Below are 27,546 nucleotides of genomic sequence, written 5' to 3' on the forward strand. Positions count from 1 at the left end.
GCATATATATATATATATATATATATATATATATATATATATATATATATATATATATATATATATATATATATATATATGGGCATGTTCAGATAAGAACGGTAATCGAGGTCCCATGACCATTTTTTGTTTTCAATTAAATTTTTATATGTGATGGGTAAATGTGTCCACAGAAAGGAATGAACCTTAGTTTTGCAAGGAACTTCGTAGTTTTCTCGGAAAAAGATCGTATGTCACGAGAGGTGGACAATGTCGTTTTTGCCACTTCGCAAAGTTGCAAGTTTGGAGCATCACTGCATGCACAATAAATTGTTTCCGCGCATAAGTATTTTTCAATACTTCATTACAACTTGTATTACGCGAGAAAATAAAATAACGTTTTCTTGCTGTGTCAATCTTCTGAGTAATAAATCTCGAACTTCGCTTCCGGAGCTGTGCGGTGCCAGAAAGGCACTTTTCAGGGCAGCCTTTGGGCAAGATGCGTAAAGATCTCCCGACTGAATCTTTTTCTCTGTATTTTTCAGCTGCTTTTAATCACTTCAGGCAAGTTTTGTAGCTCTACACTTGACCTATATTTTTCAATATGGCCTCAAAATTGGCAGAAGTTCGAAAACGTCAAAAAAGTGACAACTTTGACTTGAATTTAAAAAAAACATCATCGAATTTTATTAACATTTGCCCTAATAATACTCATTACTTCATAATTTAAAGGCACCAAAAAAGTTGCATTATTTTGTTTTAAAGTATAAAAATAAATACAAAACTGAGTTCATGTTTTTGTTACCTAGAATTGCTTATTACTGCCTCTTAGAAATAGTAACTTTCAGAAATTTGATTTAGCACTCACTGAACGTGGTTACGTTTCATTTACCACAATATGCGAGCCATCCTGAATGTTTGTACAGCTTCTACTCGCTTGTTAGCGGCGTTCTTAACGCGTCAAAATGGGAATAAATTCGCTATTTCACCTGATGAACTAGTTGCTGGCGGTCAAACGTTTATTTTTTTATTCTCTAATTTATCATCGTAAGGTACATTGGTATATAATCGATTCTTTAAAAATATTAGATCATTTGTCTGTTCTTAGAAAAATTTTTATATATAAAAATTTATATTAAAGTGTGTCTGAAGCCGACGTTTCCGTACCTGCATCTGTTTACCTGTATATTCAAAGGTTCTACAGGGCAATGTCAGGAGACAAACGTCGTCTTCTGAGAGGAACAATTTATCTGCAAGATTTTTAATCAGGAGGAGTTTTAATAGGGACGCAATTTACAAATGGGATGCCGCTTTATGTACAGATTGCAATTCAGAAAATCGTAACAAGAAATAAACGGCAGCAGTTGAAGTCGGTATGCGCACAGTATATTGTCCAGCACGAAGCACAAACCAGATCACAGTCTCTACCATTCCGAAGCAGCGGTGGAGGCCACGTAGGATGCACTGCCTTCATTTGTATGAACGTACTTCCACATATAGAGCGTTTGAACTCCAGGCACTTTCTTTGCCATCTTCCATTCTTCCTTCTTCGTTTCGCGAAAGACTGCATGCTCCCTCTTTGGGAGCTCCAAAATGGTGATGTTCTTTAGCGCTCCTTGAATTGCGTCTACGAAGCCGCTGGCTGTTTGTACGGCTCACTTGCAGGCTTCCGCAAGTTGTGGTGTGAAGCTCGATGTTTCGCAAGCTCACCAACGCCGTCGCAAGCATTTTTGCCGTGTCCAATGGGCGAAAACATCCATTTCGTCTCTTGGCATTCACTGCGTTGTAGCTCATGAAGCTGATATTTATTCTTGAAGTGAGCGGGAGCCCCGTCGCTCACATATGTTATCTTGGTGTCAATTGGCGCGTTGTCTTCGAGGTGTGCTTTGATTTTCGATAGAGCCTAGCATGCATGCGCTGAATCATGAGACATATCGTCGGATATAACGGCGTAGTTCCGAGTCGATTTTCTTGACGTGACAACGCAGGTAAACACGGTCACCTGCTTTTTCTGTTCTGCCAATGGTACGCTTGTACTGCGTCTGGAAGCAGAGATGTCCAGGTTTCGGCGAAATCAAAATGCAAAACAATTGCACCTCTCTTGCAGCCGTGTTTTTCTTCATGTATTGCTCTTGCTTGCACAGATCTAATATAGTTGTGGGGAATCCATTTCATGGTCATTCTTAGCAATTCTCTCATAAATGATGAAGCGGTCAGAGTGTTTCTTTTTAACGAGCTCACCTATTCCCATGAAGCAATCAACACCTCGTCCTCGCTGCTCATTTCAAAATTTTCCGAAGTGAAAATGCCATCTTGTGGACAGTGCTCACAATTCCTAAGGAAACACGACGCAGTAGGTTCCTGGCATACGCAGAGACTCTGCATATCTTCGGGAGAAAGCGACCTTCCGTACGCTTTCTGCAGTCCCACGAGGCACAACTGAAAGTTTGCACAGCATACGCAAACACACACTTGCCACTGTGGCGAGCATTTCACCCACTCTGGTTGCAAGGGTATGAATTTTGTGAGGCCAACCTGGGAGGCAGGGTGAGCTTGCTTGTAGAGGCGGAATGCTTCTCGCAAGGACTGGGTCATGAAGCGTTTAGGTATCCATTCTTTCTCTCCCTCCTTTTCGATTCTCACAACATCCTTTTTGTTCGGAGTCTGTCTAGAGCAATGGAGTTCATCCATGGTGTAATATTCTAAAACGGTGGTAATGTCTTCCTGTTGTAGTTTACATCTTGTATATCTCTCCTGTGTTGACCATACGCCTTCCTCATCCACCATCTTCTTCGATTTTTGGATAACATACCTCGTTGCCTCTGGAATAACTTCCTGCACATATATCACGGTTAGGTTTCGTGGTCGCAGTGTCAGCAGCTGGCAACGCTCTTGAAAGGACGTACACCTATTGTAGGCAGCATGTAGGTTGTCCTCCCAACTGCTGCATTGCGCACACTTTTCTTCTGACGCACGCGAAGTCTCTGGGACATTATATGCTGCCTGTATCCCCGATCGTATTTTCGTCACCATAGCTCTTGCCACCTCTTCCTGCTTTCGCTTTGCATAGGAAAGTCTGAGGCATTTTTTTAGAGCGCTCGGTGGCTTTAGGGGCGAGATTTCGGAGGTAAGGCTGACACTGGAGTTTAAATTTTCTACGATTTCTTCCCCAGGGCGGAATTCTTCGAATGTTTCGGTTGACTCTGCCTGCATATTATCTATGTCTTCCTTGAACCGACGGTAACAGTTCTGACAGATGAAGTCACTTTCTCGTACTCGGAGAGCTTCTTCGGGAAGTAGGACTTTTTTGAGAGCACCGACATTGAGTGTCTTTACACTGCGAAAATTACGTCCTTTTTCAATTCTCTCTTTGTGTCTTTTTGAGTAGTTGGCACAAAACGTTAGCCGCGGAAATCTCTTCATGAATGCAAAAGCTCACCGCTTCCGAAGATTATCGCGAGACAGAAGAGCAGGTGACGGATGCCGGGCCCAGAGCTGCTTTTCCAAAAAAAAAAAGGAGATGGACAGATGAATGGATTTTTAACACAGGCTGCCCACCGTCGACACTGATGTTGTTTCGGTCTGGCGTACGAGCTGAGACTGAGATACGAAGTATGCTTGTCGAGGGAGCGTTCCAGCGCAGAGAAAACACGTGAGTACAGAAAACGACCACGTCGGGTCTACCAGGCCTGGAAAACGATCCGCACAAAACTCGAGATCCGAACCACATCCGCTCACAAGGGTTATCTCGGTCGAAGGTCGAAGGCTGAGGCATAACTGCCAGGCGTTCGGTGCGTTGCGATGGAATTCAGGGTCGCGCCGGGCGTTATATAGCTATAGGAGCGGCTGCCAAGCGCGGTTCATCCCTGGAGCGGCGGTAGCAGTTAAAGTCACCTTCAGAGTGCGACGGGTGCATTAATTGTTTGCATAAACTAACCCTACACACACGTCACTCCAAAATAACGTGCTGAAATATGCTTACAGTAATTTAGGTTCCATCGTTAGAACAGAACGAAAGCGAATAGGAGCTTTAGACCTTGATTGTAATAGAAAGAAACGCTTGCAAATTACACTTATGAACTCAGCAACTGTAGCGTTTAAAATCTACTTACGAAAAACCAATACTAAAACCAGCTTCTGATGATTGCGCATCCTAAGAGGGAATACTGAGCAGTCGAAGGGATTGAAATCGTGAAGTCCGTTTTGTATTTATTTTCATACTTTAAAAACATTATAATGCAATACCTTTTTGGTGCCTTAAAATTATGAAGTATTGAGTATTATTAGGACAAATTTTAATAAAATTCGATGATGTTTTTTGTAAATTCAAGTCAAAGTTGTCACTATTTTGACGTTTTTGAACTTCTGCCAATTTTGAGGCCATATATGTCAAGTGTACAGCTACAAAACTTGCCGTAAGTGATTAAAAGTAGCTGAAAAATACATAGAAAAAGATTCAGTCGGGAGATGTTTACGCATCTTGCCCTAAGGCTGCCCTGAAATGTGCCTTTTTGACACCGCACAGCTCCGGAAGCGAAGTTTGCGATTTTTTACTGAGAAGACAGGAAATCATCAAAAACATTTTGCTGAAAAAAAGGGGTTTAGGAATTGTGGAGAATGTGTATTTTTCCTTTCACCCCCCCCCCCCCCCCCCCAGAACTGTTCATCAAATATGAAGTAAGACTAGCCGCAAAGGCTAGATAAATACCTGCTCTGTAGGACACATAAAATGTTGAAATTTCTAATCTGGATTTTTAACAACATTAGAGAATCAACAATTAACTGCCGATATCTACACAACCCGAAAACATACAAATCTACACATGGACAACAAATGGTAGAAAACAGACTGCCAAGTTTGCTTAATTGACGTGATAGAATATTTAACCTAATGCAGTACGCTTCAAAACAATATGTGCCGTTATGAGCAACTCCTGCAAAAAGTGAAATTCAAAGAACGTATTCTGCTTTGTTCGGTTTATTTTTGAGATATGTTGTGTACATTGTCTTTAAATTGTTTGTGTATCTTTTGTTTTCTGTTGTGTGGCCAGTCTTACCTCTTTGTTTACATTGCACCCTGTTGCGCCGTATGCCGAACTATATCATTTGCGAATGCATTTTAACTGTCGTTGCTCTTTTGATTGTTGTTTTTTGCAACTGCGCTGTTTCGGCGTTGTTGCGTGATTGCACTATGGGAGTGTGGGGCTTCGTCAAGTTGTCCTTAAGACATCTTTTTTTTCGCGCTTCCAGTGTCGTCCGATATCATGGAAATAAACATGAATTCAATTCAACTGGAATACCGCGAAAGCAGGTGGTGAGCTTTCGAAACGTTGCCGCGCAGTTGACTCCGGACTGCCGGAACAAGTGGCGCCTGACGTCCTTCGTCTGGCATTCGTTCTGAGCCAGACATGTAACATGGGAAACGCTGACTGGGGAATCCCAGGAATCTCCGACGGTGCTTAAACGTAATTAAGTGCCTCTTGTGTAATACTAACTGATTGCTTGGTGGCCTGCAAATGGAATGCCAAGCTCACCGCAAAAGAATGCAGTTCTGTCGCGCGGAAAAGTAATTCCGCGTTCCATGCCTGCATGGCTTTGAAGCTATCATTCTGTCTCTGTGGCAACGCACTTTGTCGCTGTCGTTCATATAACTATAAGCTAACGTGCCGGTAAGAATGTTAGATATAGCCACAAATCGCTCACACGTATGAAACAGAAAAAAGGATGGTAACGTGCGCTTTTTATTGTGTAAATTGGTTCATGTTTAATTTTTTATCACGAACAGCGTCACACTAAACATTACGCAGTGTTCTTGCATTTTTTTTGCGTCCCAGTGCCGAATAAGGTACAGCGGGTGCTCGCCGGGCAGTCTGCCTGGAGCTTGGTGGCCGCCATAGCCTGATACCACGAGGTACCGATTTCTTCCGCTATATTGGTGATATTTTGGGCCATCCGAGGTCTGTCCTTGGGCGCAAGGTCTCTTGTCCTCTCCATTGTGGATGGCTCCCTCATGCGCCTTTGCAAGCGCGTTGTCTTCCTTGTGATGGATGACACTCCGACGGGCTTTGGGACTTTGCTGAACAGTCTTTCTTCTCTCTGCACGGCTCTTAACGGGACACTGAGAACAACGCTACCAAACTTTGCTTGTTAGTAAAATCCGATAGTTCGGCATTTTGTGGCTTTGTTGCCGCTTGTCCGGTAGCGAAAGGTCTATTTATTTCTGAGAGATTTGGATTCGAAGTTGAAAAACTTTTTCCCGCAGCTACAATTCACACTCGGGACTCCCTGATGACGTCGTAGGACAAGGGCGACGTGACGTAAGACGGCGGAAACGGAAAAGTGGACTCCGTGACTGCTGGCACCGAGCGCTGCGCTTCCGCCCAGCAGCAGCCGCAATGAAAACTACTGCCGGCAGAACGTGGAAGGCTTCTGTCAGCCGTCGTGCCTTCGTTTGCGCTTGCTGGAACGTTATAATGGATCCCGTTTCCGATTCCGACAATGAAGTTCTCGCAAAGAACTGCGTCCTGCGTTCAGCGACCTCAACCCCACACAGCCTGTGATGATTTTGAGGGCTGAGGCTGCGGGTCCGGCAAAGAAACCCTTAGCGCCGAGGAGTCGGCAGCTTCGCTGTCACCGCCGAGCCAACGTTACGTCTGAAGTGTAGCGACTTGTACGTGCCGGCATATTTAAATTATGTTATAATAAATTACGTATGGCTTGTTTTCTAGCCCAGTGTTTTGGTACTTTAACAAAGCGAACACGCCGAGCCCTGCGTTTGCTAACGTGGAGGCGCGTTGAATACTGGCTATACAAGCTCTATTTCCTTGTCGCAGTTGCGTGCCGTTGAACGAACTTCGTCCGAGGAGAACTTAAAGAGGAACCTGGAGGTCCTCTGCTGCTCCGCACTGTAAATCGAGACGCCTAACGAAACCATGAAGGCACGCAGAACGCATAGCCACGAAGCACGCCAAAACTTACCGAAGCTCAACTAGCCGCCTGTTGCGCCACCAATTGCAGACTTTCTTCGACTTCTAACATTCAGGTTATCTATTCTCAGTCTTCCTCGTGTGATAAAAGTGCACTGGTGGTTCCAAAACAAAACTTATATACTTTAATATCGATCAAACACGTAGCCTTCAAGCACATTTGTCAGCCTCAGAGCTCTGTGTGTCTTTTCTCCTTTTTCATCATCACGCTTGTAGTTGCGAGGCTGGCCTGTGGCGGCGATACCTGTATTTTACTTCTTACTTTTTTCTACGTTCCAAAAGCATTGTTTTCAGAAACAGTGGCGTTTTGTGTTTAGGAGCTGGGATTCTATCGATTGAAGCCAACTTCAATATCTCCTCAGTGGCCCTTTTACTTGACCAGGCTGCCGAAAAATGTAGTTTTTATAACGTGCTGAACAGTGTCATCTCAGCGAAATTATTTTACTGAAGGGCGGCTCCCAAGATATGTGACACCTCGACGCATTTAGCAACGAGTCATTGTGACACCACGCTCCGCAGTATCTTCTGGCAGCTAATAATATCAGTACTCGAACACCCCATGGGCAGCACTCATCTCACGGCATAAGGTACCATACTATAAAAAGGTACCATACGGTACCATTTATCGCAAGGTACAACATCCGTGAGTGAATGCTGCGAGTTTTTAAGTACTGATATATTTATACAAAGACACACGTTACACGGTTTAGTGGACACATTCGTGACTATCGAGTTGAGCGCGGATGCCAGTACAGGTTTTCCCGGGGTTTATTACAGGAACACAAATTGGGCTATATTTAATGCTGTGCTTCATCAAAGGTAGTGTCGCTTGCGGGGTATGAACTCTATTTCTTGAGTTTTGGTTTATGAAAGGAAGTGTCACTTGCAGGATATGAACTCCATCTCCTGAGTTTTGGTTTAGGAGTAGGCTGTGTTATCACTTTAGGCTCTGCTGCCAAGTTATTGCTCCGACATGACCAGGAGGGTATTGTGCCTGCCATTGAACATTTAATGTCAGGCAACGTTCAATGATTCAGCTGGTACGCACAGACGCCGATAAAAGTAAACAGAGCACGCTATTGGCTCCCAACATTTTTCACGTGTTGCCTAATTGAAACTGCCATCAATGGTGTGTACATTCTGGTGGGGGACGCCAGTGCGCTTTCTCATGAATGAACAATGTTTTTTTTCAGTCCCTATAGGGAAGACGTGTTTGCACTTAGAACGAAATCGCGTGCTCCGTTTACTTGTGCCCGCGCCTGTACGTACCAGCTGATTCACTGTTTGAAATCTTTGGGTGCTCTCTTTTTTTACGCACTGTAAGCCTGATGCTAAGATGATACAAAACCTTCGGTAGCTCGAGAGTGTTGAAAACAAAATTCTTACAGTGTGATAACGGCTCAGTCGGGAGTTCCACAGCCCAGTTTATAGAATCTTCGCCCTTTGTGACACGACGTCTACTGTTGTGCACGCGACATTTAAAAAATTGTTTTTCAATTTTTAAGAGTTTACGGTTGTTTTCGCAATGTCACTGCGGCGGGCTACATTTTAAGTCTATAATAGAGTGAATAGCAGGGCTTTTTTATGTTTAGAAGAAAGAATCGCTTTTTCAAAGCAAGAAGTAAAAACTGACGTCGCAGCGTTCAAAAGTGAGCCAAGGAATAGCTGCCTGGGGCTTTCACATCTTCTCTGACGTGGCGGAATTTTTTACTAAGGGACACTTTAGCTTAGTTTTAGCTGAGTTCTAATTACTGAAACGACTTCAGTTGATAAGGACAATAATTATTTGGAATAAATGTGCTTGATAGAAAAATTTGGCTGCAATTCTGTGAGTGGCTATGTGCGGCGTGCGTCCATATTGTTTTTGTGATATAGGGAGTGCCAATTATATGCACACACATTTTTACATTTTCCACGAAAGCAAAACATACTGCACATTATTCAGGCTTCACAGGGTCTTTTGCAGAGAGACGGGTCGACACACAGAGAGACTGCAGCAGTACAGCGGTAATCTATGCAGCCTGCACGGGAACATTTATGTATGTATGGTAGATGGCGTCCAGTGAATGGGTTGGTTTATCTTGATGCCTCCACTCTCTGCTGGAGACCAAAATAACGACGTGAATACTTGAAATTTAAAAATAAGGAAACATTCAGCGCTCCTCACAACGCAAATATAAAGAAACGTTGCGAGCAGGAACCTTATACAAGCAACCAAACGAGTTGTTCAGAGAACCGGAATAAACATCCATTTTACTGACGTCAGCGCTCTCAATTTAGGGCGAGCAGTGTTCCTTTACTGCGATCTGCGCTCTTTCTATTTCCGAAAGGAATCAGGTGCAATGGCAAGTGACTTAATGATGAGCACGCTACGTCGTTATCGCTATTCCCGTAAGTCGGTGCTGGATAAGTAAACGAGTTCTTATTTTGTAATCACTGTTTGCCTGCTATATATCGCGTGTTTTTACTTCAGCTTAAAACCCACAGGACAACATGCGTCACGTTATGACTTGCCTGCGACGATGAGCTTCATAGCCGCTTGAGCTTTAAAACTGCATTGCCGACGGGCCGTAGGATATCTGTACAGCTGTGCGGACTCGTTTGAATGGCTGAAACGCTTGACGTAACGGCAATGGGGAGTCAACAAAGCTCGAATGACGTCACGCTGCAGCTGTAATAGACAACAGACTGACAGACGAGACTGGGAGGCCGACCTCTCCTGATGTCGGCGTTATTTAACTTATTTATTATTTAATTTTAATATTATTTTATTTAGCTTACGCGTAATTTAACTTTGTATAGTCAACACAACCCATTCTCATTCAGTACTGTCGCAGGTGCATGGAAATGAAAAGAACTCAATATGGAACATGTCTTTCCTTGTACTCTACGGAGAAGTCGTCCGAAGGTCCCCTCTAGAACATTTCACACAAACGTTATACGGCACTTTTCTGGTTACTACAGGCACCCAGTGACAGCTCCATATCATAACAACATTAATACCCTACCGTCGCAGCTTGATGCAGCGGAGCAGTTTGTACTTTGATACTTTTGTAGGGAGCATCGGCTCGTCTTATAAGCTTAGTCTCGAATCACGTCGTCTTTCTAAAGACTGCAGGAAAATAATCTACGACTGGGATAGTGGCTGGATGGCTGAAAACATGCGAGGACACGTCTCCGGCGTGAATGTAGAACGATTCAAAAAGCAATCAAGCGCTTGAGATTTGAGCGGATAAAGGGGAGCAGCCCCTTGCAGTGAAGTCACGAAATGAGACCTACATCAGTCGGCTGAGGCCGCAGCGAGCAGAATTACTAGAGCCGCTATGAGGGGGGGTCTAAGAAAATGTCTTGTGGTGAGAAAAAACATTGTCCTTTCCGAAGAAGAGCAAATAATTAAAAAGCTTTTAAATAGAAGTAATCGGGGAACAGATATAATTCGTGAAATGATTTCTTTCGTTACAATATTTGTCCCCGTCACTATTTCTGGGGCTTTAGTTCTACTGCCGCTAACTAATGTCGCTCGCACGTTGACAGTACTCAAAGCTGCTACCCCCATCACTTCTCGCAAATCCAACTCCCCCAGCCTGGAGTGCATCGCTAGCGTCGGCTCAACGAAACGACGAACTGTACCTATGGTCTCTAGCCATTTACGTACTAAATGCTTGGCACGTGTTAATAAAATACATCACCTTTCTATTCATTTGAGACAACTCATCTTTAACGCGTTATCAGCCCGGCTTTAGAAGAATTCTTGCGAATTTGGACGAAGCGCGATCTGACAATTCATCGTGAGCCCGAGTTTACATCAGTACGCTCGCCACGAACTCTGTTTGTTCTCTTGCCTATTTGGACCTAGTTCTGGCTGACGCAAGAACGCAATATTGGTGCCATGTCATCGACCTGTAGAGTACTGAATGTCTTTTGTAATCAACCTTAAGCGTCCCAAGAATATGCTAGCAAGACATAGGAAAGAATGCCACTCCTTTATCTTCTTGAGCTTTTTGAGAGGAAACGTAGGTCTTTAGAAGACCTACTGCGTACGGGCGCACAGATTACCACCGTCCAACTGAGGAGCGAATAACGGGTACGTACATTGCTAAACAATATTTTGAGATGCACAGCTTGCCTCTTATGTGTGTGTAGCTGTTCAGCTGTATATATAATTTAGTATTTGAAAAACAAGCATGCACTATTTCATCTCTGCTATATGCTGGATTTTTAAACCAGTCTTTAGCTTTTGTTGATAAATTGATCAAAGAATATAAAATATAACTTTACATTGCGCTCGCCAATATACGAATTTTCAGAAAACAGCGTCAAAAAATTGTTAACGCTGTTAAAATTTGAGAAATAGGTATGTCACCAATCAGCAGCAATTAGCATTTAGTCCATCTTGTGCAGTTAGTCCCAGCTCTGTAAAAGAACAACTCGAAGGCACAAGGACAATGAATAATCTTTAATGCCAAGCAGTCTTTAGCTGCCTAATTCAGATTTCGCAATGTGTTCTGCCCGGCGACGGCGCTCGCTCTCCAAGACAGCAGCCGGCAATCGGAGCAACGCGCAGGGCATGTGCACAAGTTGCCGGTCGGATTGTCGGGGGCCACTCGCCGAGCGGGAGACCAGAATGGTGCGCCGCTGTCGGAACGAAATCGAAGCACTCGTTGGGTTACACGAGATGCGGCTCCGCCAACAACCACCGCCCCACAGAAGCTGGGGTCATAAAGCAATGACGTGCAGACGCTGAACGCCGCTGATAAATAGCGAAGCAGGAGGTTGCGGAGAAAGAGCGTCTTTTCTTTTTTTTTATTGCGACTGCGTGCTAGATAGCGCAAATAATATTTCCACATAATACACGCCAGAGATACACGCCAGACTCTCCAAGGAAGTCCAGTAACGTCCGGTGGTGCGGCCCAAAGATCCAGTCTTATACATCCAGCGGTCTACCTGTGGGCTATCCGCACCGCAGAAGGCGCTTCTGCAAGATAACGGGCGTGACCCGCCGCTGTGGCTCAGTGGATAGGGCGCTCGGCTACTGATTCAGAGTCTCCGGGTTCGAACCCGACCGCGGCGGCTGCGCTTTTATGGAGGAAAAACGCTAAGGCGCCCGTGTGCTGTGCGATGTCAGTGCATGTTAAACATCCCTAGGTGGTCGAAATTATTCCGGAGCCCTCCACTACGGCACCTTTCTTTCTTACCTTCTTCTTTCAATTCCTCCTTTATCCCTTCCCCTACGGCGCATTTCAGGTGTCCGTCAATATACAAGACAGATAATGCGCCAATTCCTTTCCCCAAAAACCAATTATCCTTATTAAGATAACGTGCAAAGGGGGGCAGGTCAAAAGCATAGTCTAGTGTACGACTCAAAGACAGGAGCAGGACAGAAGTGGCAGTAGTCGCCGAAAGCGGCATGATCCGCGGCCACGACCATGTATACCGCTGAAGTGACGGTGACATGGAGGCGTAAGCTCCGAAGCAAGACCTCTTCCCAGCACGAAATGCCGCCAGGGAGGTCGGTACCACATGGTAGATATGCTCGCGTGGCGCACTGTAGGTGTTCTTTTTTTTCGAAAGGGTATTGTCTCCTTATAGGATAAGGCTGATTGAACGGGACGTGGCCGTGTTGAGTCGTGACTTGCTCCATCCAACAAGTTTTGTGTATGATGTGCATTTCGATAGATCCATTGTACCGGTACTGGGAGGGAGAATTTTTCAGGTGTGTCCTGAATTTCGTGTGCCAATAAGTTGGAGGTCAAAACACGCCGCAAACTGAGGATAGCGCCTGAGGATTCTGTGAGGATGTCAAGGTGGCTTCTCAAGTCCAGCTTTCTCGGGCAAAAATTTGAAATACGAAATAGGATATTGTAAGACACAGCTATAGAAATATTGAAGAAGATGGTTCTTTATTTTGATATGTAGCAAAACCTTTCTTTTAAAGTGTTTTTAGCGATAGCATCGAACAGTTGAGACTCATACAAAATTATGGGGAACGCTTTTGACGATGGCTATAACGTTAATAGAAAAAAATTAGACAGCCGGCGGGTCATCTTCAGATATATTGATTGTTATAGTGAAACCTTACATTATATGAATAAATCGCGTTAATAAACAGTTTCTCGCTCAAAAACGCTTTTGTCATGAATTGGTGGGCATGGAGGAAGAGTCTGGACAGAGGATGCTTAATACGCCCAGAATGACCAACAGTCCGCCTGTGTCGATGACCATGCATAGGAGCAAGCGTATGAACACTAGCATTCGTATACGCCCCATGTCGCCGGAACTATAGTTTTCGATCGCAGACGAGACGCAATCAGCCTCCACACTGCACTCACTCAGGCGGCCAACAGATCGTTCATGTATTCGGGTCGTAGGCCGAATGTCCGTGATTTGCTGATAAAGGCACGGTGGTCATGACGTGTAGGAAACGATAGGCAACACAGAACCGCCTACCATGTACTTGGCGAAAGCTACGAGTTTGAGGCATAGTGCGTCATTTTATGCACCGCACTTGGCGACGCTGGTGAATCAATTTATCAAGTGTAGTCATTTGCCTCTCGGCATGGAGGGCGTGCCTTGGGGCCAGTTGTGGGGAGCCTGTAATAATACGTATTACTGCTTGAATGATAAATTCCAAGCGATCACATTCTGTGCGTGTCATGTGGTGGGATTGGGCTTGGTAAATCAACCTTGGCTGTAGTACAGAACGTATGAGGAGGCGGACGATGGCGGACATGGAACCACCTGACTTCTGAGAAATACGGCGGATGAGATGTAGCGTTTGCGACGCCTTCTGGCGTGCTGTAAGAAGCCAGGGACTTGCGGAGTCGAAATCATTCAGGTCAAGGTCGAGTACTCGGAAGTAAGGTGACAATCTAAATTCTATTCCCGCGCAAAAAAAAGCTGATAGCGATGCTGTTAAATGCCAGGCGGCCACGCGTATTCGTGATGGGATGTACAGCCGTCATTTGAAGCAACAGCGTGAGTTTACAAAATAACACTACTGATCTGTTATTGCCAGATGCAAGAGGTCGACAGCCGCCGATGCGCAGTGAAGGCTGAGAGCTCATCGCGCCTACAGTACGCACAGAAAACCGCCCAACAAAGGCGTGCCCGCGAAACCGCCTAGAAGCACTTGGCGAAGCTCGAGAAGTTGCGTGAAGTGGGTCGTAGTCGTGCGCCAAAACAGCCACCCACTGCCGGGATCGATACCTACTTTGCGAAACACTTGATGCAAGAGGAGTACAAAGTGCCTTGCAGCATATGCGATAGACTGCAGTTTACATTAGGCCTCACGCGTGTGCAAAAACAAAAGCAGATACTCTGTTTGCACCGTTGGGTTCATAGTGAGTCGCACCGTGAGCCATGATGAATTCTCTCTCGCTTCGTAGGCAACCAACGTAGTGTAATATCATTGAACAATTATCTTATTATTTTGGTGGTAAATGTTGACCGAAATTGAGAGGCGGCTTGTTGAAGGCTGGCTGCAAGTCGCGCATTCTTGTCCCCTAATGCATTTTCAGACAAAGGAGACAATTATTAGCAATATAGATAAGATAAATGAAGTAGCCCAAGGGTTCTTTACAAATCTATAAAGTAGCCAATGTAATCAGACCGTTAATGTGAAATACAGTTGTGCACAGCAATGAGATATCCCACCAGTAACGAACGAGGAAGTAAAGAAAGCCTTAAGACGAATGCAAAGGGGGAAGCAGCTGGTGAGAATCAGGTAAAAGCACAACTGGTGAATAAAGGAGGGGCGATTGTTGCAAGAAAAACTCGCCACCCCGTACACACAATCACTTATTACCTCGAGCGAACCAGAAGTATGGACGAACGCTAACGTTTTCTTAGTTCATAAAAAAGGAGAAGTCAGAAACTTGAAAATTACAGACCAAAACAGCTTACTGCCGGTTGCCTACAAGGTATTTTCTAAGGTAATCACTAACAGAATCAGGACAATCTTACACTTCAGTCTACTAAAGTATTAGGTAGGCTTTTGTAAAGGATACTCGGCAATAGATCATATTCACGCTGTCAATCAGCTGATAGAGAAATGCGCAGAATCTAAGTATATAACCAACCCCAAACCATAGCCTTCATTGATTAAGAGAAATCCCTTCACTCATTGGAAGCCTCGGCAGTCATACAGGCATTGCGGAATCATGGTGTAGAAGAACGTTATGTGCAAATTCTGAGAGCTAGCTATCACGACTGCACAGCTACCATAGGTCTGCATAAAGTCAGCAATGAAATTCCAGCAATGAAGGTATCAGGCAGCAAAACACGATCTCGCCAATGCTATCCACCGCCTGTTTACAGGAGGTGTTCCGAGGGATAGATTGGGAACAGTGGGCGGTAACAGTTAATGGAGAATAACTCGCATTTCGCTAATTACGTTGTCTTGCTTAGTCAATCAGAAGATGAACTGCAAAGCATGATCAATGAGTTAGACAGGCAGAGGAGAACGGTGTGTCTAAAAATTAACATGTAGAAAACCATAATAGAGTTGAACAGTCTAGCAAGGATACAGCAGTTCACAATTTGTAGCGATGTGCTGGAAGTGGTAAAGGAATACTTACGGTAGGTACTGACCGCTGATCCGGCTCATGGGAGGGAATTAACTAAAAGGATAAGAATGGGGTGGAGCGCATATGAGACGTTCTCTCAGGTCATGAATAGCAGCTTACCCATATCCCTCAAGAGAAATGTGAACGACAGCTATATCTTATTGGTACTCATCCATAGGGCAGAAACGAGCAGCTTAATGAAAAGGGTTCAGATTATGTTAACGACAACGCAGATAGCTATTAAAAGAAAAATGACTGGTGTAAAGTTAAGAAACCGAAAGCTGGCACAGTGGGTGAGGGAACAGAGGCGGGTTAATGACATCCTAGTCGACATCAAGAGGAATAAATGGGCTTGGGCAGGAGATGTAATGGGAAGGCAAGATAACCGCTGGTCCTTAAGGGTAACGGAGTGGATTCCAAGATAAGTCAAGCGTGTCAGGAGGCAGCAGAAAGTTAAGCCGGCGAAAGAGATTAAGAATTTCGCGGTGATAAGGTTCCCTCAGCTGGCAAAATACAGGGTTAATTGGAGAGATATGGAAGAGGCGGCGTTTGCCCTGCTGTGAGCCTAGTCAGGCTAATGATGAAGATAAATGCATTTAACGGCTACATTAAAGCTCTTAAACGCCCGTCTGTGTGCTAAGCCGCGTCGGCGTCGATGTAATTAAGCAAACGAACGTACCGCCGCTCACTCATAGATGGCGGCAGAGTAGTGCCCGCCGTCCGTGCCGTCGTCCATCCCCGTTTCATGAGCGTAGGCAGGATGGCTAGTAAAGCAGAGGTCTGCCTGCGGCTGCACGTGCCCACGCGCACCCACGCGCTGTCTCCTCGCAGTGGCGCCACGTTACGCTCCGTTGGCGGGCGATGCTGTGAAATGTGCTGCACGGGATAGATTGTCCGCGTCACCTTGTATAAAAGTCCTGCTTATATCATACAATACAAAATAGTCTCACCTAGTTTTTTGTGAAGAATGAACGACGCAACCAATGGTAATGCTTCGTCTGCCGCGGCTACTAAACAAGCTACCCGAACACAGGCTCAGCGGCGCCCGCGCCAGAAGCCAGAGGCGCGCGCCGCCGCCGAGAGGCCTTGCCGTTCACGCCACCGTAGCAAAAGCTCATCGCTGCAGCCGAGCAAAGCCAGGAGTTTGCGGTTTATGGAGAGGCTTGGCGACCCCTTGAGATGACCCTTCAGTTCTCTCCACTGAAGCACACGCTCATCGCCTCCGCCGAGAGTACCCTGCCGTTCGCGCCGCGTAAGCAGACCGAGTTGCGCTGAAATTTTGCGTTAGGGATTATGGTAATCGTGCTTAGCATTTCGCTTTGGCGGTGCTAACAGGAGGCACAGAGACAGGCCTTGAGCCGTTTCCTAGCAACCGCCGCCGCAGCTGGGCGGATGCCGCGCACTCGCCACGCCATCTGGCACGACGTCACATCACGCGCCTCGCCGCCGCACAAAAGGCTAACCAAAGAGGAGGCGGTTGACTGGCGCAGACTACGAACCGGTACGGACCCGCACCTGCACAAACTACACAAGTTTTTCCCTACACAATACGTAGATGAATGTCCGTGGTGCCAGGGTAAACCTACACTAGAGCATATCACATGGACCTGCACTAAGGCAGACTTAGAGCCTACAGTAGACCACCAGAGTGTGACGCAGTGGGAGCAATCGCTTGCCAGCCAGGACGAGGAAGCGCAACGATTTCTCGTACGCCCAGCTACGCTGGCAGTTGTCAAGTGTGGCATCCTGGACAAAGGATCGACCACGGCGCCCAGTGACCCGTAAAGGTCAACAACAGTTTAAATTTGTCGCAAATAAAGTTTTTTTTTTCTATCCACCCACCCATCGCGCTGCCGCCGCCGCCGCCGTTGCCGTTTCGTATGACGTACCACTGCTTACCTCGTCGTTGCGTTCGCTTTCTCTCGCTTCGCCAGCTGTCGCATGCCTGATAACATGACGGAGGATTGAAAAGGAGAGCTCGCGTGCGCCGCAACCACAGTTGAGGGGCAGTATGGACGGCGACAAGTCTGTTAAGCAGAAGGAGGCCTGGAATCGACATCGGCACGTGATGAAGAGGAAACGAATCGCACAGGAAACAGAAGAACAGCGCGCCGAACGGCTGGCTAAACGCCGTGTTTACGCAAATTTTCTCCGCCCCGTGTCCGTCCAGGGCGTCGTCTAGGACCAGCATAAGTAGACTACCTGTTACTTCAGCGAGCATCAAAAATTCTCGTTTTTATTTTCTTCTCACTGCCAGTCGCGAATACCGTAGATTTGAGCGTTGTCAGGTTTCAAATTATCGCCTCAAATATCGACGTTGCGAGGACAGTTACGGAAGACATCATTAAGGTGATTACTGTAACACTGGGCACCGGCTGTCACCAGTAGCTTCCAGCGCGTGCGCACAAGCATCGCGCGCTATGCGGCTGTGGCACGCTTCCACAGTCCCGCTTCCGGTACGTAGACGGTAAGCCTTCTCTTAGTACGCCAGGGCCGCTGTAAAATCCAAGACGCTTGAGAAAACGTAGAAAAATGGGGCTCTCACTTGGAGCGCGGCACGAAGAGACTGCCCAAGCCGAGGGCGCTTCGGCGCCTGGGTGCGCAGCACGGAATCATACCACGGGGAGTAGCGACCCCGCCTAACGACGCCTATAGAATCCACACAAGAACAACGAGGTTGTAGTTTATACTGTACCAGTCCACCACGCTGAGTGGGAGGGCCTTCAAGCCCGAGGATAACCAAACCTAAATTGGTACAAGAGAAGTCTCTAGTGTAGGAGCCCACCATTATAGGGTTCGCTTTTGGGAAGTTGTCTGGCCTTGGCCTACTCCCTGTACGGCTGGGGGGGGGGGGGGGGGGGGGGGGGGGGGACTCTTTGGCAGACCGAAAACTTCTTGACCGAAGCGATGGCCTTGTGGTAGAGCATCTGCCTCGCATTCGGGAGATGCTTGGTTCGATCCTCAGTGCCGCCGGATACGCGCCGGTTTTCTTACCGCGAGAAGTTTTCCTCCGGTCTGGAGATCTACTTTTCTGGGATGCACTGCTTGGGAAAATTGTGTTAGACCAAACCGTTGCGTTGCGTTGCGTTGAGGGGGCCAGCGATTCGTTCTGCCGTTGAGCAACCCTAAACTAGCAGTAAGCGGTAGAAGTTCACTTGTGGCTCTCTTTTCTTCAACTCAAGATGGGGTCAGAGACCCATTTCCCAAGTATGTGGTCCACGGAAATGGACCGATAGCACGATGGCCTATGAGAAGAAGACACGGGCCTGCATGCATGCATTCCTGCAGTTTGGTAGTCAAGGTGTTGCATAGATTACACAGATACTGTTTCGTTCACACAGCTTGCTCACACTGACGTCGAAGAATCTGCCGTAAAGGCCTGGCAACAGACGACTATGTTGACACTAAATTTAGTACGCAATATATAAGTACTAATGAGTGTACGGCATGCAGATCAGGTGTAACTAATTGGTGACACGGGGCATTAAACGATTCATAACAATTACAAATAGTCATCTTTCTATTTATGCACAATAATTTAGTAGCATCAGCTTGACCAGTTAACTGGTCTCTTAAATTGAAGTTAGGACCGAAACTGCCAGTTGCAGCTGTGCCGCGCTTTTTAGGAAGCGTTACGTTTGCTTACTGGCGGTTAGTGGCGCATAGAGTTTACTCCACTTTCTCGCAAAGAAAAACTGGTGCTTCTTTGCCATGAACTTCTTATGCGGGTTATTTGAAAAGTATACGTTGTGCGGTACGATGTGTACATTTAAAATGATATTTGTAACAACCCTTAGAGACTGAAGTTTGAGGTTGGACTGTTGAACTCAGGGACCTGAAGTTTCTTAAGTGTTCAGGCCACGTCGTCTCTCGACATGATCTACACCATTTTCTTGGCTACAAATCAAACGTGATCTTCTGGCCAGTGCTAAATGCCTAACAAGTGCTTTTTAACTGCGTAACCTGTATGAGCGCTGCTAGGCGAACATTCCGGCGTGTACCACTGCGTGGCCGCTGAGTGAAGTTTCAGGCGCTTGCTGCGGGTAGAGTGCCGGAACCCCCCCACTGTGGGCGAGAATGAAAATCTGCCTCGGCGGAGGCGCCCCGAAGGAGCGGCAAGTGCTGAGAGAAAGCAGCACTGAAAGCGGCCGTGCCTCAGCGGACCACGCCAGCTGTCACGCGCCATCAGCTGATCCAACGCGCTGCGCCAAGACGAAAAGTGTACACTAGAATAAATGTAAAATACAAAATCATACGCGAGCCACAAAAGGCAGCCAATGTAGAAAAGTTATAACTGATTTAAAGCTTTTAACTCAACCATGAGACCTTTTGCAGTTCAATGGTCGCTTGACAACTTTCCTCTGAGACGAAGGTATCGTCCAAGGCCCCGGAACCTTGGCTTCCTTAAGGGAACGAGGGTACAAGCTGTGGAGCGTTGCAGCCGGGAGGACACGCTCACGCTCCAACCTAGTGTAGTCAGAAAATAGGTGCGCAATAGTCTCACTTCACTCGCAGTTCTTACACAATGGAAAGTCTACCACTGTGGTTAGATGATAGTAAGCATTTGTAAACACCACTCCAAGCCATAGGCGACGCGATACAACGCAGCGGGAGAGGCCGGATAGTCTATTCAGTCCAAGTGAAGAGTCCAGGTTGTCCAAACGGCGAACTGTGCCTCCCAGGGAACACTATGACGCTAAACTCACGTTTCGGGCAAGCACTCACCCATGTCGTAATGCGTCGATTTTTGGCAGTTTCAGGACAATGTTGGTATTATCGTGGGCCAATTGACGTCAAACGTCAGCTTAGTCGTTTTCCACCCATACAAAAATGTCCTATGGTCGGCTATAGAATTTTGGCCCAAATAGCTATAGACCTTTCCTATTTCTGTCTATAGCTGTCTATACAGGCTGATATATTTGTCTATAGAGAGCTTAAGACAATTGTATGGTTCCAAAGCTATAGCTTTAGTGGCATAGATTTTTCAATAGCTGGCAATAAGTACCTCTATGTGTGCTTATAGACGTTCATAAAAGGCCATAGACGGAAATAGCTTTTTCCATAGACGCCCATAGGACTTTTATGTATGGGCAGAATGTCACTGTGTCGTCGTAGTCGCTCGAAGATCTTGTCGTGAGCCACCTCCAGTCCCCGGCTTTGTAGATGTCTTATTTATTTACAGAAAAATGCATGCCCTAAAAAGGTCCAAGAAGGAGGAACAAAAATACAAAGAAAGGAACACAACAAATCACATCGCACAAATTAACATATGGTTAAGAGGACTTAGAAAAGAGCAAGAAACAAAAAAATCAGCAACTCTCAATTATCTCTTTTGTTAATGACACTAATGCTGTTCAGTACCTCACGAAGGTGGTTATTCTGTTGCGTTAATGTGCCAGGGAAAAAATAAGTTTTTTAAAGCGTTGATTCTAGCGCTGTATGGTGTCACTGATTCCGTATGACGATGTCTCTTTAGTCGCATTGTGATTGGCTTAATATATAAATCAGTGCTCATGCAGAATATTTTAGTTTTGAGTAATAAAAGACACTTCGGTCCTGGAATTTTCCTTCATGTTTGAAATGCCTGTATGTTGTGTAGTAACATTAGAGTGGTTGGTGAGTCAGTAGAACGATATTCATCTCAATCACCGTACAAATTCTGTCATCTCCGTTACTAACAGCTCGTGGTCCCGTGGCGTAAGAAAGATTTTGTACATTGTTGAGCAGATTTATAATCGCGGAACAAATCCCATTTAAGGAGTGTTTGCTGAACGTTTATTACACAGCCTCACGAAGAGCGGCCAATTGTGCCCGGGTGGAAGGTGTCCCATACGAAATTATTTGGTTTGTGCTGGCCTGTCTCGCAGGAATGACCACGGCGCAAACTAAACTGGCAGATGAGACAGAGCTACCATTACATAGAGTGTTTCATCTAAGACTTTACGCATTTTTAAAAATAGGCTTGTTCAGTTGTGAAGAGCGCCTTTTTCAGCCCAGCCTTGTCAGCGGTGTCGCGCACCAGAATACTGCTAAGACGTGCTAACTAGTAATACAGTTAACTACTATTCAGTAATTAAGTTTAAAACCTTAACTGTTAGTCTCCTTATTTATTGACACGTGTGCAGCCTACTGTAAGTAATATCAAGACCAGTTTTAGAATTTTGAAAACGCACTTATGCTCAGCGCTGTGGAACAACAAATTGTGGCTACATCGCGTAAAAATACTTGCTCTTTCGATAAGCTTGCAGGAAAAGGAACTCTTCAGTGCACGTAACTTGTTGCAATAGACAAAATGTTTTGGGCCACAGCGAGTGGGTAACTGCGTTTTTAAAATTCTGAAAGCAGATACGGTTGTAACTTATGGGGGCTACATGCGCCGCTATAACAGCAGTAGTAACGAGTTAACTATTGAATTAAGATAATCAGCTTTCCACTTAGGACGTCTTAGCTGCAACGTGATGAGCTATATCACTGAAAATGCCATGTCAAGAAAAGCGCTGCTCTAATTCAAAATCCATATTTTATAAATTGCAGAACATCTTAGATACAGCACCCGGTAAACTAGCAAAACATCGTAAAGCAATCTGTAAAGCATCGTCCTTAAACCGTACCTTGCATACGCAGTTAATCTCATCGGGCCATATGAGCATCTGACAATTGTTTATTACTTAAAGACTAAAGCTGCAAAAGCCCTTTCGTGGCCGAAACCTGAACTTGAACGAATTAATAAATATTGCCGTGATTGGGTTTCGAATCCGCGGCGGCGCGAACAGACCAGGTCCGCAAGCCTGTGCACGATAGAACTAAGCTTTCGCTGCAGTCGTTTACGGCCCGTGTTGTTGTTATTGCCTCAAAAGCTGTGGCACATACCCGCGGTTGTCTTAAAATGCAACACACTCTCGCGCTGTGCATTGCACTTGTCGTCTTCATAAACTGATACCACTGTCGAAATTTACCCTGCAGTGGGCGCAGTCAGGCTTACGATGATGATGACGATAACTATCGAACTAATATCGTCGCCAGACGTATCGGCAACCCAGCAAAGCGAAACCATGAGCCATCCAGACTAAACACATGCTTTCGCATGTCCACTCGGATTGACTACTTTAAAACCGTACCGCTGTTTGTTTTTTCTTCCAGGACACCAAAAATGGCCAGAGTTTATCTGGAACTTGTGCATTTGCTTCTGCCCGTGGCTATATGTGCTAAAGCGCAGCCTCACATAATATTCCTCCTCGCCGACGATTTGGTACGTGCTCTGTCTTATCGCTTTTGAACTTTGAGGTCGGGAGCTCAAATTATAACGAAATTTAACTAATTCGGAGAGAACTAGAAAGGAAGAAAGGTTAAACAGCCATAACAGAAATGCAAGATCCTCGTCTACATTAGGAAAGGGTGGACGCACGCAGACACGCACTCACAAACCCACCTACCCACGCACACAAACGCGCGCACACAGACACACAAACGCACCCACATGCACAACCACACGCGCGCGGACTAATAACGCATCCACATCTGGTTTATTAAAAGAAGGCATGCTGGATGCATGACCTGCGTTGCGCAAGCGCGCACAGAACACAGTAAGCCAAACAAAGGTGGACTTTGCCAAAAGTTGAACAAGAGCCGACACATATCGTTAGAAACATCTTATCGTGTGGCAGAGAAAAGGTCGTATGCCGATCTGTACTTGGCAAATGAACTATGGGTTACACAGTCACTGCCCCCTTTCCTATAGTGATAAGCGTCCTGCAGCTCACATGGGGTTTGGCCTTTAATTTTACCTGGAACATCTGCACTGTCGAAATGTAGCCTACATTTCTAGCGAGGCTTGCGTTGCGCAGCTAATTACAAATCTTAGTTTAGTTTGGCTGACTTGTGCAACCAAGCTGCCCAAAAGCTAGTTTTGCTAATGGAAATAAATAATGGATCCCTTCTTTTTATTAGGCTTCATCAATGTAGTAGCGGAATCATTTCTAAGGTGCTGATTGGCTCCATCAGTTGCTTAGTGAAAATGTTTTTCATCCAACATCCAGGGATAATAAAGGTGCTAGTTACCTGGACAGTTTTACCATTCTATTTAATATATTGTTTTGGTCTCATGTTGCGGTTTTACAGGTTAGTTTAAGGTTCAGCTATAAGGTTCATAAATACAACTCGCTGACTAGGAGATGTTTCGTCAGGTGGCAAAGGAACAAATAATGTAGCGAAACTATTTTTTGCTAGCCTCTGGCGAAAAGCGAAGTAAACCGAAGATGTTGTTGCTGTTGCCTTATGACATGGCACATACCCACGGCGGGGGATCGGCCATAGTTCAGCGAGGATAGCCAAGAGAAGAGAGTAAACTGGTGCTAAGCTAATGGGAATGCTTTGGGTAATGAGTCAGAGATTAAATAAAAACGAAAGTAAAAACAAAAACCCGAGAAAGATTCGTTTCCTTGCCTTTATTTCTTCGTCATTCCTCGGAATTTTCTCTTTTCTTCTTTCTTAAACGAGAAAGAAAAACTGATATTAATTTTCCTACGACAGTAGGGTTAATTTTGACAACCGCACAAAAAGTGGCACGGTGCGAACTGCGTGCTATGCAGTTGATGGCGCTGCTCTTTCTTTGTCGACGGGCGAAGTCATATCCCCTGTAGTGACGTTGATATACGAGGTGTTTCACCGAACACTTAACACAATATTTAAAATTAGGCTTTTTGAGGTAGACGGGCGCTTTTCTCTGTACAGCATTGTCAGCGGTATAGTACATCAGAATGCAGCTGAGACATGCTAACTGGCGGTCCGGTCAATTTTTATTGGATAGCTGACTTTTTAGCAATTACTTTTGGGTTTCTTTGTTATGCAGAGGCGTGTAGCCCACCGTATGTGATTTTACTTATCAGTTTTTATAAATTCAAACATGCGGTTGTCATCCGCGCTGTGGCCCAACAAATTCTGGCTAAATAAAAATTGGTTTTCAGGAAAGGAAATGGCGCATTAACTATCTCCCATATCGCGGTGGACACCCGAACCGCTCCGTAGGGAAGAGATAAATAAGGGAGAGGAGGAAGTAAGGAAAAAAGAGGTGGCTGTAGTGGAGGGCTTCGTAATAATTTCGACCACCTGGGGATCTTTAACGTGCACTGATATCGCACAGCACACGGGAGCCTTTTGCATTTCGCCTCCATCGAAACGCGGCCGCCGCGGTCCGGTTCGAACCCGGATACTCCGGCTCAGTAGCTGGGAGCCTTAACCACTCAGCCACAGCGGTGAGGTAATTTTTGATCAGTTACGCGCAATGGAGAGGTTGCATGGCGTCATGCTTCTCGAAAGAGCCTGCATTCTGGCGCCATTTAGCCATAATTTTTGGGTCAGAGCGCTGACGGTAACAGCGTTTTCGAAATTCTAAAACTGATATGGATATTAATCACTATGGGCCACACGTCTCTCAATAATTAAGGAGCCTAACAATAAAATTACAAAGTTAATTATTCATCATTAGCTAACCAGCCTGCTCGTTAGCCCCTCCCATCTGTATTGTGGTGGCCTACGCCGTTGCCAGTGCTATACCGAAAAAAGTGCCCATGTAACTCAAAAAGCCTAGTTTTGAAAATTGCGGAGTCTTAGGTGAAACAGCCTACATGTGTACTTAGAAGTAGTTATTGCACTATCATGTAACAGATTCTAACACGGAGGCGTTTGGCATTTGGAAGTTTTGAGAATATTGCTGCCGAATTTAGTGTGACATGTCCATTACTCGGGTTTCCATCGATTTGCTTGAAATTGTTCAGGAAGGCGGCTGTCAGGGGGCGGCTATTGTTAGCGCAGGCCTCCCGCTTTAACTCCTCTCGTTCAAGCGCCCCTTGCCTGCCACAGCCGAGTGTCTAACACGGAGTGAGGCATAAAACCTTTCGTAAAGATGTTTATATAAGCAGACATTTAAGTATTACTTTGTCATTGACATAAAACAGCGCCGGTTCAGAGTAAGAAACATTTGTCCGAACGCCTCAACCATATTTGAATAATCGCGAGCGAAGTTACCTTAGGGGTCATGATCAGCGCGAAGCGTTTCCCATAAAGAGATAGAGACGACTACTTTGTTGAATTTCTAGTCTCAGTAGAAATCGACTATGAAGCTATTTTTGGCTAAGATGATGTTTATTCGACAGCAAGGAACTGAATGTTCGACGACAAGGCCGGAACAAAGCACTTCATCACTCGTCTAGAAGTCAATGGGAGAGTACCTTAGCCCCAGTTATCTTCTCGTAAAAACAGATGTTTTGAGGTAAACGCAGTTAGCCTGCGGAAGCCGCAAGTGGTGGCTCTACCTGTTTTCAACCCTGGCACTCTTCCAGCCTTTAAAAGCAGTGTTTTCGGTGATCTTAACTATTGTCATATGAATTTGCTATTCCATTGAAACAAATAAACTCAAATTTGATCTCATTGTCTCGTTATATCACAATGGCCGATGTTAAGGTAAAAGCAGTGCACTTTATATCATTACCTTTCCGAGTGATGTGTACGTCTTGACCCTAACATTTCGGAGCACGCTTCGGTGATCGAACTCTCACCCCACCTGACCTAACGCAAATTAGGAGGCAGTCCTTACACATCTTAGCGAACGCCATTGGTGCTTTCGCATATGAACAGAGATACACGCATATCTGCTCTGCCGAACACGTGAATAAAATGTCAAACGCCGAAGCATGCTCCTCAGTATTTTATCCGCACCTTTACCTAACTGCTACTGTGACCTGCAGGGCTGGGACGACGTCAGTTTTCATGGGTCCTCCCAGATCCCGACACCAAACTTGGACGCCCTTGCTGCAGATGGCATCATTCTTAACAGCCACTATGTACAGTCCTCCTGTGCGCCTTCCAGGGCGGCGCTCATGACAGGCCTCTATCCAATACGTACAGGTACACTCGTAATCTTTAATTCACAAAGACTCTTTCGTTTTATACAACCTTCAGCTAAAACCTCTGTTCGAAATATTTTATCTCAAACGATGCTCGTCTAAGCTTTTTTAATATGTAACAAACTTTTGCAGCCTCATTCTCGCATTGTTAACTGTACCTTGTGTTGAACAGTATATATTAGTGTAACAGCCAGCTCATTGTGTTTTCGCGGTTTAGTTATTTTGAACAGGTTGCAGTTGCTTCATGAGGTGTTTAGATAGAACTAAGAGACTGCTCGGGCGAGGAAAGCGAGGCGAACACAGTGAGCAAAGACAGTTTCTTGGGTACTGGTACGTGACATCTGTGAGCCAATGGCCTGATGGTGTGTTCAATTTCGAACCCCTCTTGAGCGGGGACAGCGCATGCAGGCGCAATTTCATGGCGTGGTTTCCGACATGTACCCTGCTTGTAAATAATGTTCTTTGCTTTTTATTAGAGTGTTACGGGAAAGCGAGAAATGCGTTTGACGAAAGACTACTCCGTGCGAATTCGCAAGCGCTGGGGTTCGAGATTTCGGTCACAAACTTGTGTAAACCTACGGGCGGAAGGACGACAACAACAGGTCTAACACTGTGCCGAACCAAATACATGAGCCGGCTCGGTTTAAACGAGTAGATTGGCGGCTCCTAACGTGTGGTAGACCTTGCTACAGTGTGCGTTCGCGAAGTCTCCGTGGTCTTTTTTTTCTTTTTCTGTCGCTTACCAGCGCTGCGTATTCTTAGTCTTCGATGAACTACAGGAGCGTATGGTGGGTTGTTGTGTGGGGATAGGTTTTGCAAAAAAGACGGTAGGCTTTCATTGAGTTTACAACTTGGTATTCCTTCCACGAAACGATGGTTCGGATAAGTACGTAGTGTTTGTGCGGCTTTCACGTGAGAGACGATACTTTTCTTTTAGCTTATGTCCAGGGTTGCTCTTAAGTATGTGCTATGAAAACCGAGGAGGGTGCTTTTCTCCTGAAATGTAGATAAAAAATGGTTGTTGCTACCCGACCATCAGAAACGTTTATTATAACACTGTCCCTGCCGCTCTCTGGTAGCAACTCCTCATCGCAGTATAAGCTTCGAAGTGTCTAT

At 45.5% G+C, this 27,546-nt stretch overlaps 1 protein-coding gene across 7 annotated transcripts in view; it reads left to right on the top strand.

Moving 5' to 3' along the window:
• LOC144121929 (arylsulfatase B-like) overlaps nucleotides 1-27,546 on the top strand; it is a 74,247-nt gene that overhangs the window by 15,686 nt on the left and 31,015 nt on the right. For 3 of the 7 annotated variants that reach the window (XM_077655369.1, XM_077655376.1, XM_077655371.1), the window contains exons 2-3: nucleotides 22,670-22,778; nucleotides 26,272-26,431. The exons of 1 other annotated variant lie outside the window; for it this stretch is intronic. In XM_077655369.1, the coding sequence (XP_077511495.1) occupies nucleotides 22,680-22,778; nucleotides 26,272-26,431 (259 nt within the window). In that variant the 5' untranslated portion in view covers nucleotides 22,670-22,679. Of the gene's footprint in view, nucleotides 1-17,005; nucleotides 17,031-22,669; nucleotides 22,779-26,271; nucleotides 26,432-27,546 lie in introns of those variants that run through there. 3 more of the 7 variants (XM_077655373.1, XM_077655370.1, XM_077655374.1) reach the window with 2 other exon arrangements.

This window comes from Amblyomma americanum, chromosome 2, assembly GCF_052857255.1.
Source record: "Amblyomma americanum isolate KBUSLIRL-KWMA chromosome 2, ASM5285725v1, whole genome shotgun sequence".
Taxonomy (NCBI): Eukaryota; Metazoa; Arthropoda; class Arachnida; order Ixodida; family Ixodidae; genus Amblyomma; species Amblyomma americanum.